The following is a 20,964-nucleotide window of genomic DNA, read 5'->3' on the forward strand; positions in this document are numbered from 1 at the left end:
ATACCAAGGGATGCTAATAGGCAGCGCCAGGGAATAGCAAAATGAAATCAGCTGAACAACCACAAATGAATCCTTTTTTCGGAAGTCAAAAAACGTGTCAAGTGCACCACTTTCTATTTTTAACAGAGTGAGATTATGACGGGGTACCAGGAGTACAACAATGATTTTCAGAATGAGTAAAGATGTTAATAAAAATCTAATCACAATTCCAAGCCCTAGAAGGGCATACTATATGTTGCATACATATACAATAGAGAAAGAGTGTAGTGGCAGACAACGCCTTCTTCCCACATACACAAGCCTAGAAATTTGATCAACCACCTGCACTTTGTGGCACCTCACAACTGCTTTATGAAAAAAAATATCTGTAGTCCTGCTACTTTGGACTCATGAGCAGACTGAATTCAGCACCCCAAAGTGCAACCACCATAAACAGGAAGTAGCGGATTACCCACATACCCTGGAAGAATTTAATGGGAAATGAACCACCAGATCCTGGGACAGGGAATCAGACACTAGAGATACAGAATAGAATCTAACTTGAAAATTGTGGCATAACAACCCCCAAACAATGGGTTTGTAGGTCTCACTTAATAATGAGCTGACTGAGGAATTAATGCAAATGGCTAAAAAGTAGTGAATGCCTGAGAGCCTGATTCATAAATGGTACATTCCGCAGCTTAGTATCTGACTATCACACACCAGAGGCCACTGTGAATTTGATTAAGTAACCATTGTACCAACTTAGAATATACTGCGTTACACTTTGTTAAATGAATTAACAATTATGAAACCCTATACTGTTTGGATTTTTAGAGAGGATTAACATATTGACAATCACTTCTTCAGTATATAGTTTTACATCTATATGGCACTCTATATAAAGATATCTGATCTTTCCAAAGAAACAACAAAGTTGTCTTTGAATGGATGTGCATCCACTCCTAATGCAATCTACATTTCCAGGCATCCCCACATAGGCCCTAATTGTAAGTCAGATGATATTGTCAATTTCTGTGCTAACTTTCTTTGCATGTGGGCTGAGATTCCAAAATGTTTGGTAATTACCACACCCCCACAATTTTGCCTTGGTGAATTACAACAGGGAGAGCATTACAAGTTACCAAGTATTTTGATATACAAAATGGGATGCGGAAAGCACCAATACACACATGTAACTCCTACTTTTAAAAAAGTATAATAAGAGGTATTGATTTCACCTGGTAACTACTTCTCCTGGTGATGACTGCATTTACCAGGTGTGGCAACCATCCTACTCTCACCGTCATACTCATTATCAAGATCAACGTGTTCAAATGAAGCATGGGAATATTGAGGGCGTATCTCAAAACAATGCACAGAATGTGAATACTGTAATAAAGATATATTTTATTTAATTTAGAGGAAAGGGGAGTCTGGTGTGAGCGCCTTGGTGTTCTCTCAAGGTTGGCTCAAGCAGTGGTGAACAACACTTCTATACACACTAGATACAGCTACCAATACAGTCAGGGATGGAAAGTGGAGAGATTCATTTGGCAATATTATCAAGAACCCTTTACATATTGAGTGTGGTGGCCATAAGCAAATTTGGCTTGATAGTACTTTTGGGCAGTGGTAACCTATACCAAATTCAAATATGAATCATCAGCATTGTTCTCCATGAATTTCAAAGTCATCTTTCCAGGAAAGGGCAGTGGTGCATTGGTAAGCTTTGCTTGATCTACAGGTATATATTTTGCTTTAATGATAAATCTAGATTACATTTCTTTCAGCACCGCCAAAAAAAGAAATGTCGAGGAAAACACGAACAACACAAAACGTATTACTGTAGGATATTCCAATCGTGCAAAATTTGCTTCTCTTGATAAAGCACTTCTTGACACAGTAATGTTCATTATTCCCAAAAAAGATACATTACTGGACTGAAGCCAATCGTGTCTTAAGGCTATACAGTACAAACACAAAAGAAAGCATTGCAAGAACACTCAGTCAGGTCCTCAATTCTTCTCGTTATGATTCTTGACATCAAGTGCGGTGATCCGAGTATTTATCTCAGACCGACAATGGAAAAAGTCTATGATTTCCAACAATAAAATCCGAAATTGACTTTACAATCACAGGTACAAATTTCCCAGGTTGCTTACTTCATTTATCCTAAAGATCACTGCAGTCTAAGACTAATTGGAGGTGGTGGTTCCTGAAGAAATGCCAATATTCAAAGTAAATATTCGAGTTTGATGGTAATCTGCCAACTTGGCTGGTTGCCTGGGTTTAGTGGAATGATTGCCATGTTCTGCCGGGGTCTCGGATTCATTCATTGTTGAATCATGTGTCCCTGTCCAACGTCTGGCTCTTGTCGGTCTTTCAGGGATTTCTTTAGAGCGGAAAGACCAAGAACCCAGAAAACGTTGAATATTTCCAGCCTCCCATAAGATTTCCCCTTTCCAGTCTGAGATGAACTTTGTCGGCTCTTTCCATGAGCAGCAGCACACCGTTGCTGGCAGCTTCTCTTGTCACATCTTGATCTCCCGCAAATGCTGAAATAACTGCATAGTTATTCTGCATTAGACTGACCTAGAAAGAAGCACAGTGTCAAACGACTAATATAATTGCGTGATAAAAATTGCATATGCTTCCCAAGGATACTGTCAGCCTTCCCAGCTGCCTGCCAGTGGTTCTATAAATATTGAATTGCATAGTCCTTACTATAATGAGGCTTGTGTAACACAAGTCTATCAACTCTGCTTCATTAATAACATGCCTTGTGAGTAGTCACATGCTATACAGTGAGATTGACTGAATATTTTCTGAATACACTACACACCAGTATATATTATCTGCCTTTAAGATGTTATACAGTGCCAAGGAATTTGATTGGTGCACATCATCTTCTGTAATATAAATGTATTCTTCTTAGATTACCAGAAAAAAGTCTTTATTTTTTAAGTAGAGCTGAACAGAAGTATCTGCTTTTGAGATTTCTCTAGTATCCCTTTAATCAAAGAACAGCATGTTGTACTGACAAGGATGACTTTTATCAAGGTATATTACAATGCCTAGTGGATAACTTGTAGCTGTAATTTTTTCTTTTCCTTGCAGTGAGATATCATCACCCACCTGAATGGTTTGTCTGTTGTAGACCTTGACCACATGGAAACTGAAGCTATATATGCCTTTTCTTGGTGCCACAAATGCGCTGGAGACTAGATTAAAATGGTCGCCTATATTAACCAACACCTGGGGAAGAAAAGACAGGTTTAGCCAATAATGTACAAAATAGTGCCGTCTTTTCACAGTGTATCAGTTACGTTTAAATATGGTGTGCTACAAAATTGTGAGGATAGATTTTCTTTTAACTTGCCATTACAGTAACGTTTTTTTTGTTTTTTTTTTTAAATGTTTTTAAAGACAGAAACACACTTTATAGTATTAAGTGAAAACAGTGTGAACATGCAGTATTTTATAGATGAGTGCAAAGACAACAGGACTGGAGGAAAGCATTTTGTGACCTCAGTCGAAGTAAAATATTGACATCCTTAACCCCAGGCATGAGGTTAAATGTTTTTGTTTGTGGATCCCATTTGGCACACCAGAGCCTGTTATTTTCTGTTATTTCCAAGCAACTCCCTTGCCTAACCTTTCCCTAAAGCAGGCCTCATTGGAGACACATCTTCAAACATAGTGAGACACACACAGATACATTCCACACACAGACACACACACACATACACGTTGAGTGTACAAATTCCACACTTGATTGCATCAACATTGAACTGTGTCCCTTAACAAGCGTTACATAAGTGCAAAGGTGTTGAGAACTCAGTCATGCAGAGGATGTTGCACATATGATCATGTCATACACAGGATAAAACTACAGATTTCAGACATGCTGAGTAATGGAGTGAAATGTTTGGTTAGAAGGTGACATATTGTTTTATCAATGTGCTATCGCCGACTAGCAAATGCTACTGCATGAACCACATATTTACATCTGTCACCATCAATTCCTGATCTTTTTCATTGAACTTGCCCAAAAACATGAAAATAGTGGTGAATATCTAAAATGTGGGAAAGAGTGTGAAAAATATTACGTGCATAGATATTGTGGTTAATGTAGCGGTATCAACTGCTGACGTGTTCGCAGTAGTTGTTCTCTCGTGAAATCTGAAATCCCATCGCTGTACAAATTTACCTCCTAATAATCGTAAAGGGGTGGGGGGGGGGTTATCAGAGTTACATGAGAGGACAAAAAAGACAAGTGTCAATTCAGGTAATGTCACCCTCAAAGAGAAGTTTTGAATGGATTGCTTGAGTTTGATTAAGGTTTAGATGCCAGGTTATCAGTTTCCGGAGGATGTTGCCTACATTTCAGAAGAACACATGTAATGTGTCAGTCAGACTGTGACATGAGAACACTGTGTTTGAAACTGATGTGTCAGAACACATGCGATTGAACTATTTTTATACCAATTATGCAAAGGCCACTTTAGCTACCGAGATGTTATAAAATAACTACACGATAACGGGGTATATGCTTTTTATCTACTGCACAGCAGACAGCTCAGAATCGAAAATAACATTTTTTTACGATTTTTCCAGCTATGTCTGGCGTACATATGTGAAAATGTGCTGCAAATTAATTTTCATTGTTGGAATGTGAACATAAAGGAACTATGTTGCGAAAGATGCCACTTTATTTTATTATTTTTTTGTCTTTTTAATAAAAAGAAAATATTAAACATTAACTTCAGAAAGGCTGTGAAAATCATCGCTGTCTACGAGATGTCCGTTTCTAGTCCTAATTATCCTTGCTCGCCTTGTCTCTCAGTTCTGTGAGTTAGCAGCACACTGAAGTTTGGTCTTAAGGCTGCCGATTGTGCTCTAACAAAATAACCTAACATACAATTTGCATGTGGTTGAAACTGTTCATTTTGTATGTATGTTCACTGCATATATGTATGACTCTCTCATCATTTTAAATGAAATATGACAGTGTTGTAATGCAAAATGATGCCCCCCCTGAAGAATGTGATATGCCCCCCCAACCCCCACTGAATGGGGAGATGATATGGCTTAACAGCTAGAGTGTTCAACTTTGATGCTGGGGAACCAGGTTCCAGTCTTGTGGGAGGCTCAAACATCCTGGGCCTCATTTATGAAAAGTGACGCATCACTGCGTGAAAACAGTGATGTGCCACTTTTCACTGCGCCCTCCCTGCGACTCCAGTGATGCGTCATATTTACAGTATGACGCATCATGTCGCAAGGAGTCACAGATACGTCAGTATTTCAGACGTATCGGTAGGCGCAAAAGTGACGCATCGCTGGAGTGTGTCACAAAAGTGACGCAACTCCAGCAATGTGTCCTTTCACATGGGGCAAGCCCCATGTGAAAGGGCCTGCGTCAGTCTTACGCCTGCTGTGAGGCAGGCGCAAGAAATTGACGCATTTGCACACTAGTAGTGGCGCAGTGAAATCTCGTAGATTTCACTGCGTCACTTCTACGACCCTTTGTTGCGTCAAAACGCCCCCTTGCATACATTATACCTGGCGCAGGTATAATGTGGCGCAGGGGTTTACAAAGTGACGCATCTGCCTAGATGCGTCACTTTGTAAATATGGCGCAACATGGCGCATGTTTTCTGCCACTGGTGCGTCACAAAAAGTGACGCACCGGCGGCGCAAAAGTGACGCAGGGGCTCATTTATGAGCCCCCCTGTGATTCTGAGCAAATCACTTAATCTCCCCATGCCCAAAAATATAATGAATGTGTCCATTCGGGTCGAGTTTGTGCTATATAAAACTCCCCCACACACCCACAAAAAAAATGTGATATGGGCCACCTGAGTCTCACATATCTCACAGATATTCATAGGCCTCGGGCTGAAGGTTTGGGAGGCCCCTTGAAATGTTGCCCCGCCCCTGCTCCGCTGGGGCTGGTGGGGCCTTTGTTACGCCCTGATATGTGAATGTGTCATCTATTGTATGTCATGCAAGCGACTCATATTTGAATCATTCACTCTTTTGTCATCAACGTGCCCTGAAACTATACTGATTGCTTCATGAAGTCTTATATTGTTCATTTTCCAGGGCATGACGGAATTATTAATTGGTCACACACAACACACGCATAGAGAATGCGAAAGAACAAAAGGAGAGCGGGGGGTTTAGAAAGACATGTAAATGAACATTTTAGATATGCATGCATGTAAATGCATTTTAAAGCCAGGAAATCTGAAATGTAACTACAACAATTTCTTCTTTCTCAAAAAACCATGATTGTGGCTTTGTAGGACTATTTCTGCACTGATGTATTGGCAAGGCATTGTCCTATGTGGTTGATAACATTTGAGGATTGCGTATTTTAGGGTAGGAGAATGGCATCTCAGAACCGCCTGTGTTGTTTAAACTTCGAAGCCTGAGAAAGACTATTTAATTAATCTTCAGCGCCATTTTCTTTATGCTGAAAGCATTGACCGAAAAACAAAAGGCGGAGTAAGCTGAGATGGTTCCTAGCTTGTGCAGCTCTTTTTCAATATACTGCATAGAGGTGTTCTCGCCTCACAACCGTTTTCTACTTACACAAAAACGGAGCGATAGATACAGTCAAAAATGAAAAAACGATGTTAAATGTTCCTAGGTTTTTGCGAGCTCACCTTTTTTATTGTTAAGCCCTCGGTGAGTCCATTGTGTGTGCACCTTGATAGGTATTGTAATGAAACAAGAAAAATTCAATCAACTAGGGTAGTTAATTCGAAAAAAAATCTATTTTGCTTCGTTGTGCAAATTTACCGTGCATTTTATTATCCCCAAAAATAGCGACAACCCCCCTTTTAAGCACTGACGTCGTTGAAATGCAAGAAACTGAAATAGAAAAAAAAAATCCGAGTCATAATGAGGTCGATTTGCACCAATGTAAATTTTACCATTGCGACCCCAAAACTAACGGTGCCAAGTACAGCGTTCCATTTCTCCGTTGCATTTAATTGCTTGGTGTATTTCAATGAAACACTGTTGACAAAACCTTTAATTCAAAGTTGCCAAGTGAAGTAAGTACAGCATCAGAGCCAGGTTTCAAATCTAGCAAGATTCTGCTCTACTTTTCCAACTAGTTCTGGAGCAAATTGTAAAAGTCTTTTCAACACGGGCAGCAGTGCAATGTTCTCACATGCTGTGGATGGAATGTGAATACGAAACGCGCATTTTAAAGCCCTTCAGTGGGGTCACGAGTTTCAGCTCTAAACCCTAAATTATAGAAAACAAATTTTGTGAGCCCTCAAGTTGACATATCTCAAATTCGAATTGCTGATATGCACCTTGAGCCATTTCCACATTTCTCCTTTTAATTTAAGGCCTGAACAATAAAAAAACTGGCTTATTGTGATCAACAATTAATCAAAATACCGAATGAAATGGATGCATGGCATGGCTTCCTTTAAAGAAGGGGTAATGCAGCAACAACCTTTAAAGGGCTGACAGGCTAAGAACACACACAAAATCCTCATGGCCTTTTCCAAGCTCATGAGAGACAGCACATTCACAGGTCGAAACAAAAGAGGGCATCCCTGATTGGTGTTTGTTTTCTACTAGCATCTTGAACGATGTGCTTTTTTACTTTGAGTTTACCCCAAGTGTGATTTGCAATTTTTTGGAAAAGGTTTACTCCATATTCACCTTTGTCTCATGAGAGGCGTGCCTTTTTTTGTTCCCGTCCATGGCCACCATTGCTTTGCACCTTCTGTTTTATTGAGAGGTTGTAGAAGGACATATGTTGTGGTCTTTGGTTCAAGTTTTAAGGATTGCTGCACACTCAATGGTGAAACAGTATAAAATTGCAAAGCAAAACACCTGGCCCAGCCCCTTGCAATATTTCATCTTTAACATTCATGCTATCAGGGTCTGCAGTACCAGGGGACGCTCCAATGACTGCTTACGTAAGGATGAACTTGGTGGCGTTGTTTCTACTGCAATGATATATCCGCATGAGGACATACTCTAGATCCTCCAACAGCTACTCTAACAAACAAGCATTGGCAAAGCCAACATGTTTGGCCTTCACCGGGGCAATTGCTATTTTTTTTTATACCAAGCATAGGCCAAAAGAAAAAATAGATTAAAAGCATACAGCCACCTAAACATGGCTGCCATGTCATCACAAGAAAAATGTGAAAATCCACCTAGGTGGTGGCTTTACAAGTGATTTCTTAATATAATAAGCCTTTCAGTTAAGCTATTTATTATTATTATCTGTAAACTGGACAATAATAAATCCCCATCAAACCAAGCACTCAAATTGCAGGCAGACACAAAGAAAGAGTATCACGTAAACACTTTATTATAGCAACTTTATAAAAAGAGACAAAAATAAATCACCATCTAAGTGGGCACCCAAAGTTCAGATAAAATACATAGCCAGTGATATAAGTTAAAATAATTAATACTAAAAAGTAAAAAATAAAGCACACTTTGAACCAGTTTTATCACTGAACAGAAAGGAACTATTTTTAAGTGGATGTGGACAATGTGCAAGGGCCTGATGCGGTCACTCAAAGTGAAGGGAGATAAAGGGTAAAGCGGGCTAATCCTTTGCCACATACTGCATACTGCAAGTGGGTGGAAATGAAATGTAAAATACAATTTAACAGCCCAGTGGATAGAGCCAACTGACAAAAAGCTTCTCTCTGTATAAATATTATGTATGTTTTAAAGCTGTCTCAAAAACCAGGCTTAAAAGCAGGCCCATTCGGTCTTCTCTGTCTTAAAAAATCCTAAATATAAGAGCAAGGTAACTTTGAAATAGACTTATCCCTTCCGCTATCCCATTATGTCTCATTATCTTCACACCCGCCATGGATCGTGCCTTCATGTCCTCCCACTCCTTCGGAAGTCCAGGGTATCAGACGTGAATACACCTATTTTACTAACCAGGAAGACGGGGACCCTGGAAAAGGCTTTTAACAGACCTTCAGCACATTGCATATCACCCTGGATACACTAGTCTACACCGGACCCCCCTTAGTGCTGACAGTCGTCAGACAGTGCCTTGCCACCCTCTCTCTGTGTCCACGCGAAGGAACAGAATGACACCAAAGATTACTCTTTTAAACTCTGGTCTTCCAGATCACCAAGAGAACCCTTACTCAGATCTGAGGGTGCCTCTGTTGTAAAGGCCCACCATAGAACCCTCCTATCACGTTCTCATAAAATCTCTAAAGAACAGGGGGGGTGGTCATTATGCATGCAAAAGAAAGCACTATGTGCCCCTCCCATGCATGATCAGAATTAAAAGATGGAGTTTATAGGACACCAGGCACTTACATGACGCTCGCCAGACTGCAAGTTTAACCTAAAAGTCCATCCCTCTAAAGAGAAGGCCCTTCATTACCATGTCTGTTGGTTGCCCAAATTTCTACAGCTATGAGAGATAGTGTGCTATTCACCGATCATGTGTGGCTGCTGTGTCCTCAAATATCCCATCCGATAGCTTCTCCCTCCCTTTCCCAAAAAAAAGCACCAGATTTTCCCGACTAGTTAAACCTTTTAAAGAGATCCCTACCACAAGCCGCTCCTCAAAATGTCTTCCTGTTCCCTGTACAGAAGCCACTGGGACGTATATTGCCAACGGAGTGTGTGTTCGAATGCTATGGAAGAGCCCACTGCAGCCCCAGGAGCAGAGCCGGACTGGCCGAAACGGGCACTGGGCGTTTCCCCGGTGGGCAGCTAGGGTGGGGGACGATTTTGGGCCAATGGGGGGGTCAGTTTTTGTTACAGGGGGCTGGCAATTTCGGCCCCCTGTAACAAAATCGGACGAAACTGGCCCTGGCAAACAGCTCAGCCTTACCCCACCCTTCCCCCAGGAGGGCCGGCCGAGCTGTTTGCCAGGGCCGGTTTCAGTTCCAAGTCCATCCTTGCACCGGGGTTTCTGCTGTATCACAGCATCAAGGCGTAGCATCTTTCTTGGGGGTCCCCTATAACAGGGCCCCATTACACTGCTGCCCTGCTGATGTGTCCCTATAACAAACCCCACCGCAGCGCTAGTAGGGTTTCTCCTATAACAGAACGCCACTACACCACTGCTCTGTTGAAGTGGCCCCATAACAGACCTCATTAAACTGCAGCTCACTGCACAGAAGCACCTGGTATACCTGCCTAAAGAGTGTGTGTTCAACTGCTATGGAAGAGCCCACTGCACTGGTGCCCTCCCGTGTTTCGACTGTGGTACAGACCTACTGCATAGCAGCCCTCCTGGGGGTTTCACTTACCCTACTGCTCCACTGAAGCCTCCCCATACCAGAGCCCACTGGAGTGCAGCTCTTCCGTGTTGCCCCCTGTAACAGAACCCTATAACACTACTGGTTTGCTGAAGTGGCCTCATAAGGGACCCCACTGCACTGAAGCTCTCATATGGTTTTTCTGGAACAGAACCCCATTACACTACTGCTCTGCTGCAGTGGCCCCCTGACAGACCCCAATAAACTGCAGCTCTTCTGTGATGTCTCCTGCAACAGAACCCCATTGGATTACTACTCTCCGGGGTGCCATTTGTCGCAGCGCCAGTGCCCTGCAGTTCTCACTGTCTGGCCCCTTACAAGAGTCCCTGGACCCTGCACTTCTTCTGGCTGTGTCCTGCTAACAGTGCCCGGACATTGCTGATCTCACTCGGTGGTCCTACCCATTTCCACAGTGGAGTGGAACAAGGGGCGTAGCTTGGTCAGTAACATTGGGGGGGTGAGCTTCAGAATTCCCAACATTCACGGTGATATCTGCTTAACATACATTATCTGAGAAGCAGGGCATGAGGGGGGCTTAAGGGGCAGTGGAAAGAGAGAGTAGTGTGGATTGTTAGCAGTACTTACAACAAAATACTTTGTAAAATAACCAACATTTTTTAAGAACTTCAATAGAGAGCTAGAGGGTGTGTGAGTGTGTGCTGGTTTTTAGTCCGTGAGTGCATATAAAAATCCTGGCGAAATACAAAAGACACCTCATCATACCCGACTAAAAAGGACCTGATCCCAACTATTATAGGCCTGGGCAGCAAATTCCGTTCCGCTCGCGGAATTTGCGGAATTTGCGTAATTTCGCGTTCCGCGGTGAACGCAAAATTGCTCAAAGGTCTGCTTTCCGCGATTTCGCGAAATTTTTGCTTGTTCGCATTCTCAAAATGCATGTTCGCGAGATATTTCTCCTCGAGCACGCAAACAACAATTGCGAACAGGAAAAAAGCATCGCGAACAAGCAACTCCGCGTGTTCGCGGAATTTCTGCGTGTTCGCGGAGATTTTTTACCGTTTCGCAGAGATTTGCGTAACGCCATTACGCAAATTCCGCCCACCTACTATTTACTACAGAATACAATTATTAGGGGGTGTAACACCCCAAACACCCCCCTGAAGCTACGCCCCTGACTGGGCCCTACTCTAGGTGACTCAGCACCTGCCACAGTGCATTGTGACTCTCCTAGTCTCTACAAGAGGCCTCACTCAGTACCCTGCAGGTCTCTGCCATTGACCGCTGGCCATAGACCCTGTACACTACAGCGGTCCGCTGGTGGCTTCTGCGAGAGAGTGCCTGAAGCCAGCAGTCCTTGCAGGGTGCTCCTGTAATAAAGTCACACTGCCATGGTGATTTACCGGGTGGTCCCTGTAACTGAGTCACAGTCTACTACAGCTTTCACTGGGTGGCCATTGTAACACAGCCAACGTGCACTACTGCTTTCCACATACGATCCCTGTCAGAGTCCCAGACCCTACTGTTTTCCATGTCTTTCCTGTAAACAAACCTCTCACACAACAATCTCTTGGAGTTTGGCCCTGTAACTGTGTCCCTGTGTCCCGGTGCCATGCAGCTTTCGCTTATTTTCCCTGTAACACAGCACAGTCCACTACATCTTTCCCTGTACGATGCCTGTCAACAAGCCTCAGGCCCTCCATGTCTTACTCCTGCAAACATCTCACATCTAGGAGTCTCCCGGGGAGTGGCCCCTGTAACAATGCCCCAGCGTCGCGCAGCTTTCCCCGAGTTTACATGTAGCACAGCCACAATACGTCGTAGCTTTCTCGGTGTACCCTGTCACAGAAACTCAAACAGCTGTTAACTGCGCGTGGTGTAAACAAGCCCTTGCACCTAGCGGTCTTCCGAAGGGTGGCCCCTGTGAAAGCGTCCCAGTGTCATGCACCTTTCACGAGATTTACATAGAAGTGCTTTGCAACTCTCTCTGCCACTGTTCTCGGTGCGTGGCGCCTTTAAAACAGCCCTCGCGCCCTGTAGCTTCTGTAACAGAGCCACGGTAGCATGCAGCTTCCCTTGAGGGGCCCTTTTAATAGGGCCACAGTAACCGACTGTGCTCCGCCTGTAGCACCTGTAACGACTTTCTGTACCCTACAGTTCTCCGTGCGCAGCTCCGCGGCAGCGCCCCAGTGTCCCGAAGTTTACCTATAGTGAAGCAACTCTCTCGGGAGGCCCCCTGTCCTTCAACATACTCCGCGCCGAGTGAAGCCCCTCACCTGGTCGAAGTAGATGGTCATGGTCCGGTTGCTCATCTCGGACGGCTCGTGGTTCGTGCTCCGGATGGCCGAAAAGGCCACCTTGGCGCTGCCGGAGCGCACGGAGATCCCCAGGGAGGAGGTGACGGCGCCATCAGAAGACGGGCTCGAGTCGCAGACCACCAGGCACTTGCCCTCCAGGACGATGGGCTCCGTGTCGTTCTGAGCGAGAAGGGCGGTGGGAGCGCCGAGAAGCACCAGTAGTGCCAGCAGCAGCCCAGGCAGCGCACCTCCGCAACAACAGCGCCAGCTCGGGGCCCGCGCAGTCTCCGCGCTGCCGCTCTCCGGCGCCGGCATCCTTCCCTCGGCCGGCGCTCTGCCGGACCCGAGCTCCTCGGAGCGGGGGCGAGTCTCTCCCCGGGGACAGCGCTCCTCCAGACGGGCAATCCTCAGACCGAGAGGCGGACAGAGCCTGTGGGAGAGAAGACAGGGCGTCAGATCGCTGCTGCAAAGAACGGTCTAACAGTGTCAAGTGGCACGCTGTGCATGACTATCGACCCACCACAAACGTCAGCGTACCCCATTCTTGAATATCCCGACTTTTTTTTAACATACCCGACATTTTAAGAAAAAAAAACCGACCAACTTCAGTTAGCACATGTACAAAAGCTTACTGTTTTCTAAATCATCCCTATGTCAAACTAAAGGTTTAAAAGAGAAATGTCCCAGATAGCGCTATACAAAGTTTACATTTATGTGACAAAAGTTTACGTGTATCTGTGTCTGCGTATATCGAAGTCTAAACGCAGTATCGAAAATATATTCCCAGATAGCGCTTTCCTGTACAAAAGTCCCCACACGCCGGTGTAAATTTATTGGACGTGTGTTCATGCTCCTGTAATAATTTATAAAACATACATATATAAAGACTTGTAAACGAATCTGTACAAATCAAAGCAGTGTCTATAAACCATTCCGGGTGTACCAATATGCCTCAGAAACATATCGGCCATCGGTTAAGAGAGACTTTAATTTTTCGTCTTTTATTCCGGGATTATCTGATTTATGACGAGAGGCTGAAGTAAAAGAAATGCGTATTCGTCCATTGTGGGTATTTTTGTCTTGGGCTAACCAAAAATCGTACGCCAGTAAGTTTTCATTCTCAAGCCCATTAGAATACTCCCAGCCCTACGTACAGTACACACACTAGTACATCACCCTTGTATAGCAGGCGGTAAAAGACGGGTAGCTATACCAAATTGATACTACAAGCTGGTTTAACACGCTGGCAGAGAGGAATGGTGTGGGTCACTGGCATAGAAGACTGGTGTGACACATTGGTTCGCAAACTGTTGTACCATACTCAAAAACAAACTGCACAAAGCAATTATATTGCACACTGCTACAATGAACAATGTCGACTGCTATAGGGGTGTCCTATAACAACACACGGCAATAGCAGACAGGTATATAACATAGTAATATAAAACACGTTTCTAACACATAAGTGGAAAGCTTTGATAAGTGCGTATGCATGTATTTGTGTGTGTGTGTGAGCACGCGGGCACTGATAAAACACAATGCTATAACACACCTGCATAACACACGGGTATAATACAATAATATCACATAAGAGCTTAACACACGGGTATAGCACACCTGTACATCACATTGCTTCATTAACATAACACAATACTATAACAAACAGGTTTAGCACTCTAGAATAATCCTCATATAAAACACTGGCGTACCTCTCTAATGTAACAGCATGATATAACACACTAATATAACATAGTGATACAACGAAGCGTAGCGCCACAATCTGCCTGGTCTCTGGTAAACAGAAGGCAGCACATTCTCCGTTCGCGTCTTTGCCAACATCTGTACAGAATCCGACCGTTCTGCACCAGATGTATCTCACAAACCCGTGGAACGGGCAATGTCTCAAAGAGATCGTTACCTTGCGCGCCGAGAAAGTTTGGTGACTCCTTCAGAGACGGCGGAAGCGCACAAGCAATGTCACCTATAGCCAGCGCTCGCCTGACCCAGCTCGGGAGGGCTGCCGGACCGCCGTGGAGCGCCGTGCCTACTCAACTCGAACTTCGCACAGACGCGAACAAAAGCGCAAGACAATGAAGGGACGGCACACTCCCAGAGGTGACAGCAGACGTCCGCAGCGCCCCCTCTCCCGCATCCTGCCCTGTCACACGGCGCCCACCGACAGGGCACCTGCTTTGCAGCTCCCTGCCAGCATGGGCCACTGAGGGTACTTTCCACATGCCCACGAGTGCATGCCAGCTGACATGCTGCATCAGCACGGCTGCACACGCATGCCGCGGGCAGCACAAACAAGCCGGCTGCAAACCACTGACCTTTGCAGCCAAGCCCCGCAGCCTCAAACCCCCCAGCTCGGGAACGGCTCTCCTTCTGGGAAATCACTCATCACTAATAAAGTTCTGCGCCAAGTTGCATTTTAACCCATTCCCGGGGTCACTTAACTCTGATTTCCAGGGACACATTACAAGCTAATTAATTATACAGTTCAATCAATTAGGCAATATAAGAGATGAAAGAAAAGCTTCTTAGCAGCAAACCTTCTTCGCCTCTGGCACTGCTTGTCCAGCCTGCCCCGGGGCTCTGCCTCGCCCCTGAAGCACAAACATTTGAATCTGCCCCCTGTGCTGAGATATGGGGCATTAACGCCCGAGTGGCGAGCGGCGGTCCTGCCTGAGCCAACAAGCGCAGAACAAGGTCTCGTTACCTGGGAGGTCCATGCTGGGAGAGCGGGGGTGACCAGGTTGCGACGTGTGAAGTCGGATCGCTGTAGGAGCTGAACAAAGCTTGTGCTGGCGGAAAGGAAATGTGAGCAGGAGTCTTCTCAATCTCTCCCGCCCATCGCAAACTCTCTCGCTCTCTTCCCTCCTCCCGCGCTTTTCACCTATCTGTTCCCTTTCCCCCGCTGCCTCTCCCTGTCTGAGCCTTCCTTTCGCCTTGATTGTTTCATCGCTCTCTCTTTCGCACTCTCTCGCCCGTTGCACTCTCTCTTTTTTCCCACGTCTCTCTTCGCTTAATCTGAACTTCTGCTTCTCCCCTTTTAGTTTCCTCTTTCACCTGTTCTTCTCTACCTCTTTCGCCCCCCTTCTCAGCCTGTCAACGTCTTCCTGTTTCTTATCATTGATATCCACTCTCACACTCTTTTCTGCTCACCCCACTCTCTTCTTCCGATCACGTGCAGTTTCTCAATGTTCTCATCTCTCCTTTTCTCTCCATAACTCCTCTGTTTCTTGCATTCCTATTTTATTCTCTCTCTTCTTTTAATCCCCTCCTCAATTCCTTTTCTCTCTCTCCCTCCTTCTCTTCTTGTCCTCTTTTCCTCCTATTCTCTCTCTCTTCATCTCGTTTCTTCTACAACTTTCTCCCTTCTCACCCCTTGCCCTTTCGTTTTCCCCCTTCACACCTTGTGCCTTCTCAGGGTCTCAGACACATATTTACAAGCCCTTTGCAACACTTTAACGCCACGTTGTGTCACAATTGTGATGCAGCAGCGTCATAAACAATGTACCACGTTGCAACACATGTACAACGTAACACATCTAGGGAGATGCGTCACGTTGTACAGCCCTGCGTCACATTATAGCTGCGTCAGGTATAATGTACGCAGGGTGGGCATTCCCACGCAAGAAAGCTTCGCAAAAGTGACGCAGTGAAATCTGCAAGACTTCACTGAGTCACTTTTACGACGCCACTGCGTCAAAACCTTACGCCTGCTAAAAGAATGACGCAGCACAATAAGTATAGCCCGCCCTTGAGCACTGCTGGTGTTGCGTTGCGATTGCGACACAACTCCAGCAATGCGTTACCTTTACGCGGACAGATGCGTCACACACCTGTCAATCCTTGCACCATGGTGCGCCGCATTGTAAATGCGATGCATCCATAGTGGAGCAAGGGTTTTGTGCGTGACGCAAATTAAGTGACGCATCTCTGCTGATATGCAGAGATGCGTCAGTTCTTGTAAATCTGCCCCACAACTGTCTCTCTCTTCTGTGCCATAACATTCAAAGGGCCAGATTTACGAGTTCTGGCGTATCTCTGCAAATCAGCAGCGATGCGCCAGAAAAGATGCGACACGCAATTCCCTCCCTGCGCCACCACAAATGCGCCGCAATGCCGTGGCACAAGGATAGGGCGATGCATGTCGCATCCTGTGGCGTAAGGGCGGCGCATTGCTGGAGTCATGTCGCAAGCGCGACGCGGCTACAGCAATGCTCAGGAGCGCCCTATGCCTAACATGCTGCGTCACTCCTTCCGCCTGCTTCAAGGTTTTGACGCAGCATGGACGAAAAGTGACTCAGTGAAATCTTGTAGATTTCACTGTGTCACTTTTACGAGGCGTTCCTGCGACGGAACGCCCACCCTGCGCCGGAACGCCCACATGAAATCTAACGCAGGTTTCATGTGGCGCAGGGCTTTACAACGTGAAGCATCTCCCTAGATGAGTCACCTTGTTAATAAGGCACAACATGGCGCATGGTTTATGCCGCCGCTGCATCACAGAAGACGCAGCGGCAGCGTAAATGTGGCGCATGGGGCTTGTAAATCTGCCCCAAAGTGCTCTCTTCATTTCACTTCACCCTAATTTACAATGTCTAATGGGCATATTGTCAAGCCCCGGGGATAACATTATCGCTGCATTAGCGTCCGTTTTCAGACGGAAAGCGGCGATAATTTTATCGCCTAATCAGCAAGGTCACGCTATTGCGTGAATCCTTGCCTTATTGCCCTTTCCCCCAACGTCCATCTTTGCTTTTGGATGCAAAGTGGACGTTCCTGTCCTGAAATAACTGGAGAAATGTCACTTAAATTATTAAAGGGCACGCTAACCTGCAGGGCTACAAGCAAAGTAGCGATAACTTCCCTTATGTCTGCTTCAAGACTGACTTAGCCATGATATCCTATGGAAGGTGGATATCATGGCTAAGTATGCCTTGCCCTATCATCAAGCTATCGCCAAACTTTGTGAGATTATCGCTGTATTTCCAGCGATAATCGCACAATTGGCAGCTTGCACTCTGAATTTTATCGCTTTGGAGATAAGCGTTGCTGATAGCACGCTATCTCCGCGATAAAATTCAGAGTTGTCCGGCGATAATTATCCTCGCGCTAAGAGCTCTTAGCGATAATTATCGCATGGCCTTGATGATATGCCCCTAAAGTCTTAAACTCCCCGGCGTTGGGCCATTATGATATTTAACTGATTGAGTAAACACGACAGTCACACAATAATCTAATTGGGGACAGGGGTGTCGAGTAAAAACGAATGTTCCTGCGCTATTGTATTTTTTCTTGACCCGTCGCCACATACCACCGCCGCTTAAATAAGTTAGGCATAGAAAAAAATGTTTACTTTGGGACACAAAGCAATCAATGACTGTAAAATGCCAAAATAAAAGCGTCATCACTTAGACAGGCAGCACAAAAATACCATGTACACACAAAAGTTGAGAAACATTTTTCCTAACAGATATACTGTAGGATGCGAATGTAATTACCCCTATAAATTACATTACAATAACATTCTTCTAGTAGGTGTCTTGGCTTCTAAAGACAAGTGCCTTCCTTTGCTTATTTTGGCATTAAAAAGTACGTCAGAGATCGGCACGCTTTCTAAAAGACGCTCGACCCGTATGGGTTCATTTCTCTTTCCTCAGAGCCTCATGCTTCATTGTTCGCCTTGGCAGTCTACTTATTTATTAAAACCCGTGTTCCTTCTGCTACATCCCAATTAAAGAAAATTCACTGCAAACGACAGCAGCGTAAAATAAGAGTGGGGTTGCAGCGCCACCCAGCGGCTCACTAATATAATCGCCTTTTAGCTTTAGCAGCGGGAGAATAACGTCTGATGTTCGGTTAGTTACACTGAAAGGATTCATTACCTCAGTCGAGATTCTAATTTTCGTTTTGGACCATTAAGAAACCGCAAATTGTTTGTTAATTTACAAAGTAAGCTGTGGTTTACAGTGTAAATTATATAGCATCAGTATTTTTTATCAGATGCTAGTTAATTAGCGACCATTCTGCAATCTACTAAATGTAAAGATAATATACACATTTGGGGCAGATTTACAATAACTGGCGCATCCCTGCATATCAGCAGGGATGCGCCAGTTATTGTGTGTCACGGCTCCGCCATCATGGATGCGCCGCATTTACAATGCGGCGCACTATGGGGCAAAAAACGGACAGATGCGCGACGCATCTGTGCCGTAAAGGCAGCACAGCTCCAGCAAGGCTCTGGGGTGCCCTATCTCCACAATGCTGCATCAATCCTTACGCCTGCTTCAAGCAGGCGCAGGGTTTTGACGCAGCATGGGCTCAAAAATCTTGTAGATTTCACTCAGCCACTTTTAAGAGGCGTTCCTGCGACGGAACGCCCCCCCAAGCGCAGGAACGCCTACATGTGGCGCAGGGCTTTACAACGTGACGCATCTCCCAGATGCGTCACGTTGTAAATACGCCCACAGCATGGCGCTGGTTTTGCGCCGCCGCTGCGTCACAAAAGTGACGCAACGGCGGCGTAAAAGAGGCGCAAGGGGCTTGTAAATCTGCCCCTTTGAGTTTTATTTAACCAGCATGATGTCTCAATTGTATATTTGAACAGCTGACTCTCATCGCTTCTGGTGTCAATTCTTTTTGAAGCCCTGACTCGGGAAATTTACATTTTCTGAACTTTTACTTTCGTTATTGCCTATCACAGGCTGTACAAACTATGGGGCATATCAGCAAGGCGAGGCGATAGAATTATCGCCACTTTTGCGGCCGTTTTCGGGTGAAAAGCGGCGATAATTTTATCGCCTAATTAGCAAGCTCACGCTATCGCGTGAAAACTTGCGTTAGCGTAGGAGTTCCGAACGCCCAGCTTTGCATCTCTAATGAGATGCAAAGTGGGCGTTCCTGACCTGACATTACAGGAGAAATGTCGTTAAGCGACATTTTTACTATCATCAAGCCCCATGCTATGAAGCATAGCGGCAAGAAAAGTAGCGATAACCCCTGTTATCGCTACTTTCCTTTCGCCTGTTTCAGGACTGACTTAGCCATGATATCCTATGGAGGGTGGATATCATGGCTAAATTCGTGAGGCCCTATCATCAAGCTAACGCCACATTGCGTGAGATTATCGCTGGGTTTCCAGCGATAATCTCACGTTAGGCAGTTAGCCTGAGGATTTTTATCACTTTTGAGATAAGCGTTGCTAATTGCACGCTATCTCAGCGATTAAAATCCACGCTAGCCGGCGATAATTATCCTAGGGCTAAGTGCGCTTAGCGATAATTATTGCCAGTTGTTGCTGATATGCCTCTTAGGGGCATATCAGCAAGGAGGCAATAGAAAATTATCGCCGCTTTTGCGGCCGTTTTCGGCCGAAAAGCGGCGATACTTTTATCGCCTAGTTAGCAAGGTCACGCTAACGCTTGAAACCTTGCAGTAGCGCCCGGATTCTAAACGCCCAGCTTTGCATCTCTAATGAGATGCAAAGTGGGTGTTCCTGACCTAGCATGACAGGAGAAATGTCGCTAAGCGACATTTCTCCTTTCATCAAGCCCCACGCTATGAAGCATAGCGGCAAGAAAAGTAGTGATAACACCTGTTATCGCTACTTTCCTTACGCCTGCTTCAGGACTGACTTAGCCATGAAATCCTATGGAAGGTGGATATCATGGCTAAGTTTGTGGGGCCCTATCAACAAGCTAACGCCACATTTCGTGAGATTATCGCTGGGTTTCCAGCGATAATCTTACGTTAGGCAGTTAGCGCTAGGATTTTCATCGCTTTTGAGATAAGCGTTGCTAATAGCACGCTATCTCAGCGATAAAAATCCACGCTAGCCGGCGATAATTATCCTAGCGCTAAGTGCGCTTAGCGATGATTATCGCCGGTTGTTGCTGATATGCCCCCTATAGCACCTTTAAGGGCCCTATGTATAAAAGTGTTTTCCCCATTCTGTGTCCATGGAAAAATGCATTGATACATAGCGACCTTATTTCCGAATTGCGATTTTCAAATGTGTGTATACATTTTTCCTTTTATGTGACTGGATCTTATCTTTCGAAGATAGTCAAATGTCTACACGTGCTAGTTAGGCCTACATTAATATATTATCCTTACATTTATCTTCTTAATCATTTTGATATATTTTAAAAAATATATACCTTACACTATAATGCATTAAAAAAATAAGCTGCATGGATTTTTAAAGAATGTTTCATTGGTCGGGGTGGGGTGGGAGCAAAGCATGGCTAATGAGCTTTAAAAGTGGTAGGGGTAATACTGCCCCCGAATTCCAGCGAACAAAGCGAGCCAGAGGAATTTCTTCTAGGAGGGCTTCAGGCTGGTTCTCTTCCAAAGACATTTGTGAGGAAAATGGGATCAAAAAGTATATTTTAAAGCACAATTTCCAATTTTTTTTGCAAGAGCAC

At 44.9% G+C, this 20,964-nt stretch overlaps 1 protein-coding gene across 4 annotated transcripts; it reads right to left on the reverse strand.

Moving 5' to 3' along the window:
• Positions 1–1,369: 1,369 nt before the first annotated feature.
• CBLN2 (cerebellin 2 precursor) lies at positions 1,370–15,529 on the reverse strand. Of its 4 annotated transcripts, none has more exons than XM_085605908.1 (4): positions 15,246–15,529; positions 12,506–12,956; positions 3,118–3,237; positions 1,370–2,574 (listed from the first exon to the last, which is right to left on the reverse strand). In XM_085605908.1, the coding sequence occupies exons 2-4, from the start codon at positions 12,839–12,841 to the stop codon at positions 2,377–2,379; spliced, it is 654 nt and encodes a 217-aa protein (XP_085462034.1). In that variant the 5' UTR covers positions 12,842–12,956; positions 15,246–15,529; the 3' UTR covers positions 1,370–2,376. The 4 variants fall into 4 exon arrangements, with proteins under 4 accessions (XP_085462034.1, XP_085462036.1, XP_085462037.1 ...); XM_085605910.1 differs by lacking the exon at positions 15,246–15,529 and adding an exon at positions 15,079–15,212; XM_085605911.1 differs by lacking the exon at positions 15,246–15,529 and adding an exon at positions 14,857–14,881.
• Positions 15,530–20,964: the final 5,435 nt, after the last annotated feature.

This window comes from Triturus cristatus, chromosome 5_1 (genome assembly GCF_964204655.1).
Source record: "Triturus cristatus chromosome 5_1, aTriCri1.1, whole genome shotgun sequence".
Lineage (NCBI taxonomy): Eukaryota > Metazoa > Chordata > Amphibia > Caudata > Salamandridae > Triturus > Triturus cristatus.

What these genes read in the sequence shown, in the direction of transcription:
- CBLN2 (XM_085605908.1), bottom strand. Translation starts at nt 12,841, where the DNA reads ATGCCGGCGCCGGAGAGCGGCAGCGCGGAGACTGCGCGGGCCCCGAGC. An exon ending in TGACCATCTACTTCGACCAG is followed by an intron (nt 3,238 to 12,505) that starts GTGAGGGGCTTC and finishes TTTCTTCCCCAG; the next exon opens with GTGTTGGTTAATATAGGCGA. An exon ending in ACAACAGACAAACCATTCAG is followed by an intron (nt 2,575 to 3,117) that starts GTGGGTGATGAT and finishes GCTTCTTTCTAG; the next exon opens with GTCAGTCTAATGCAGAATAA.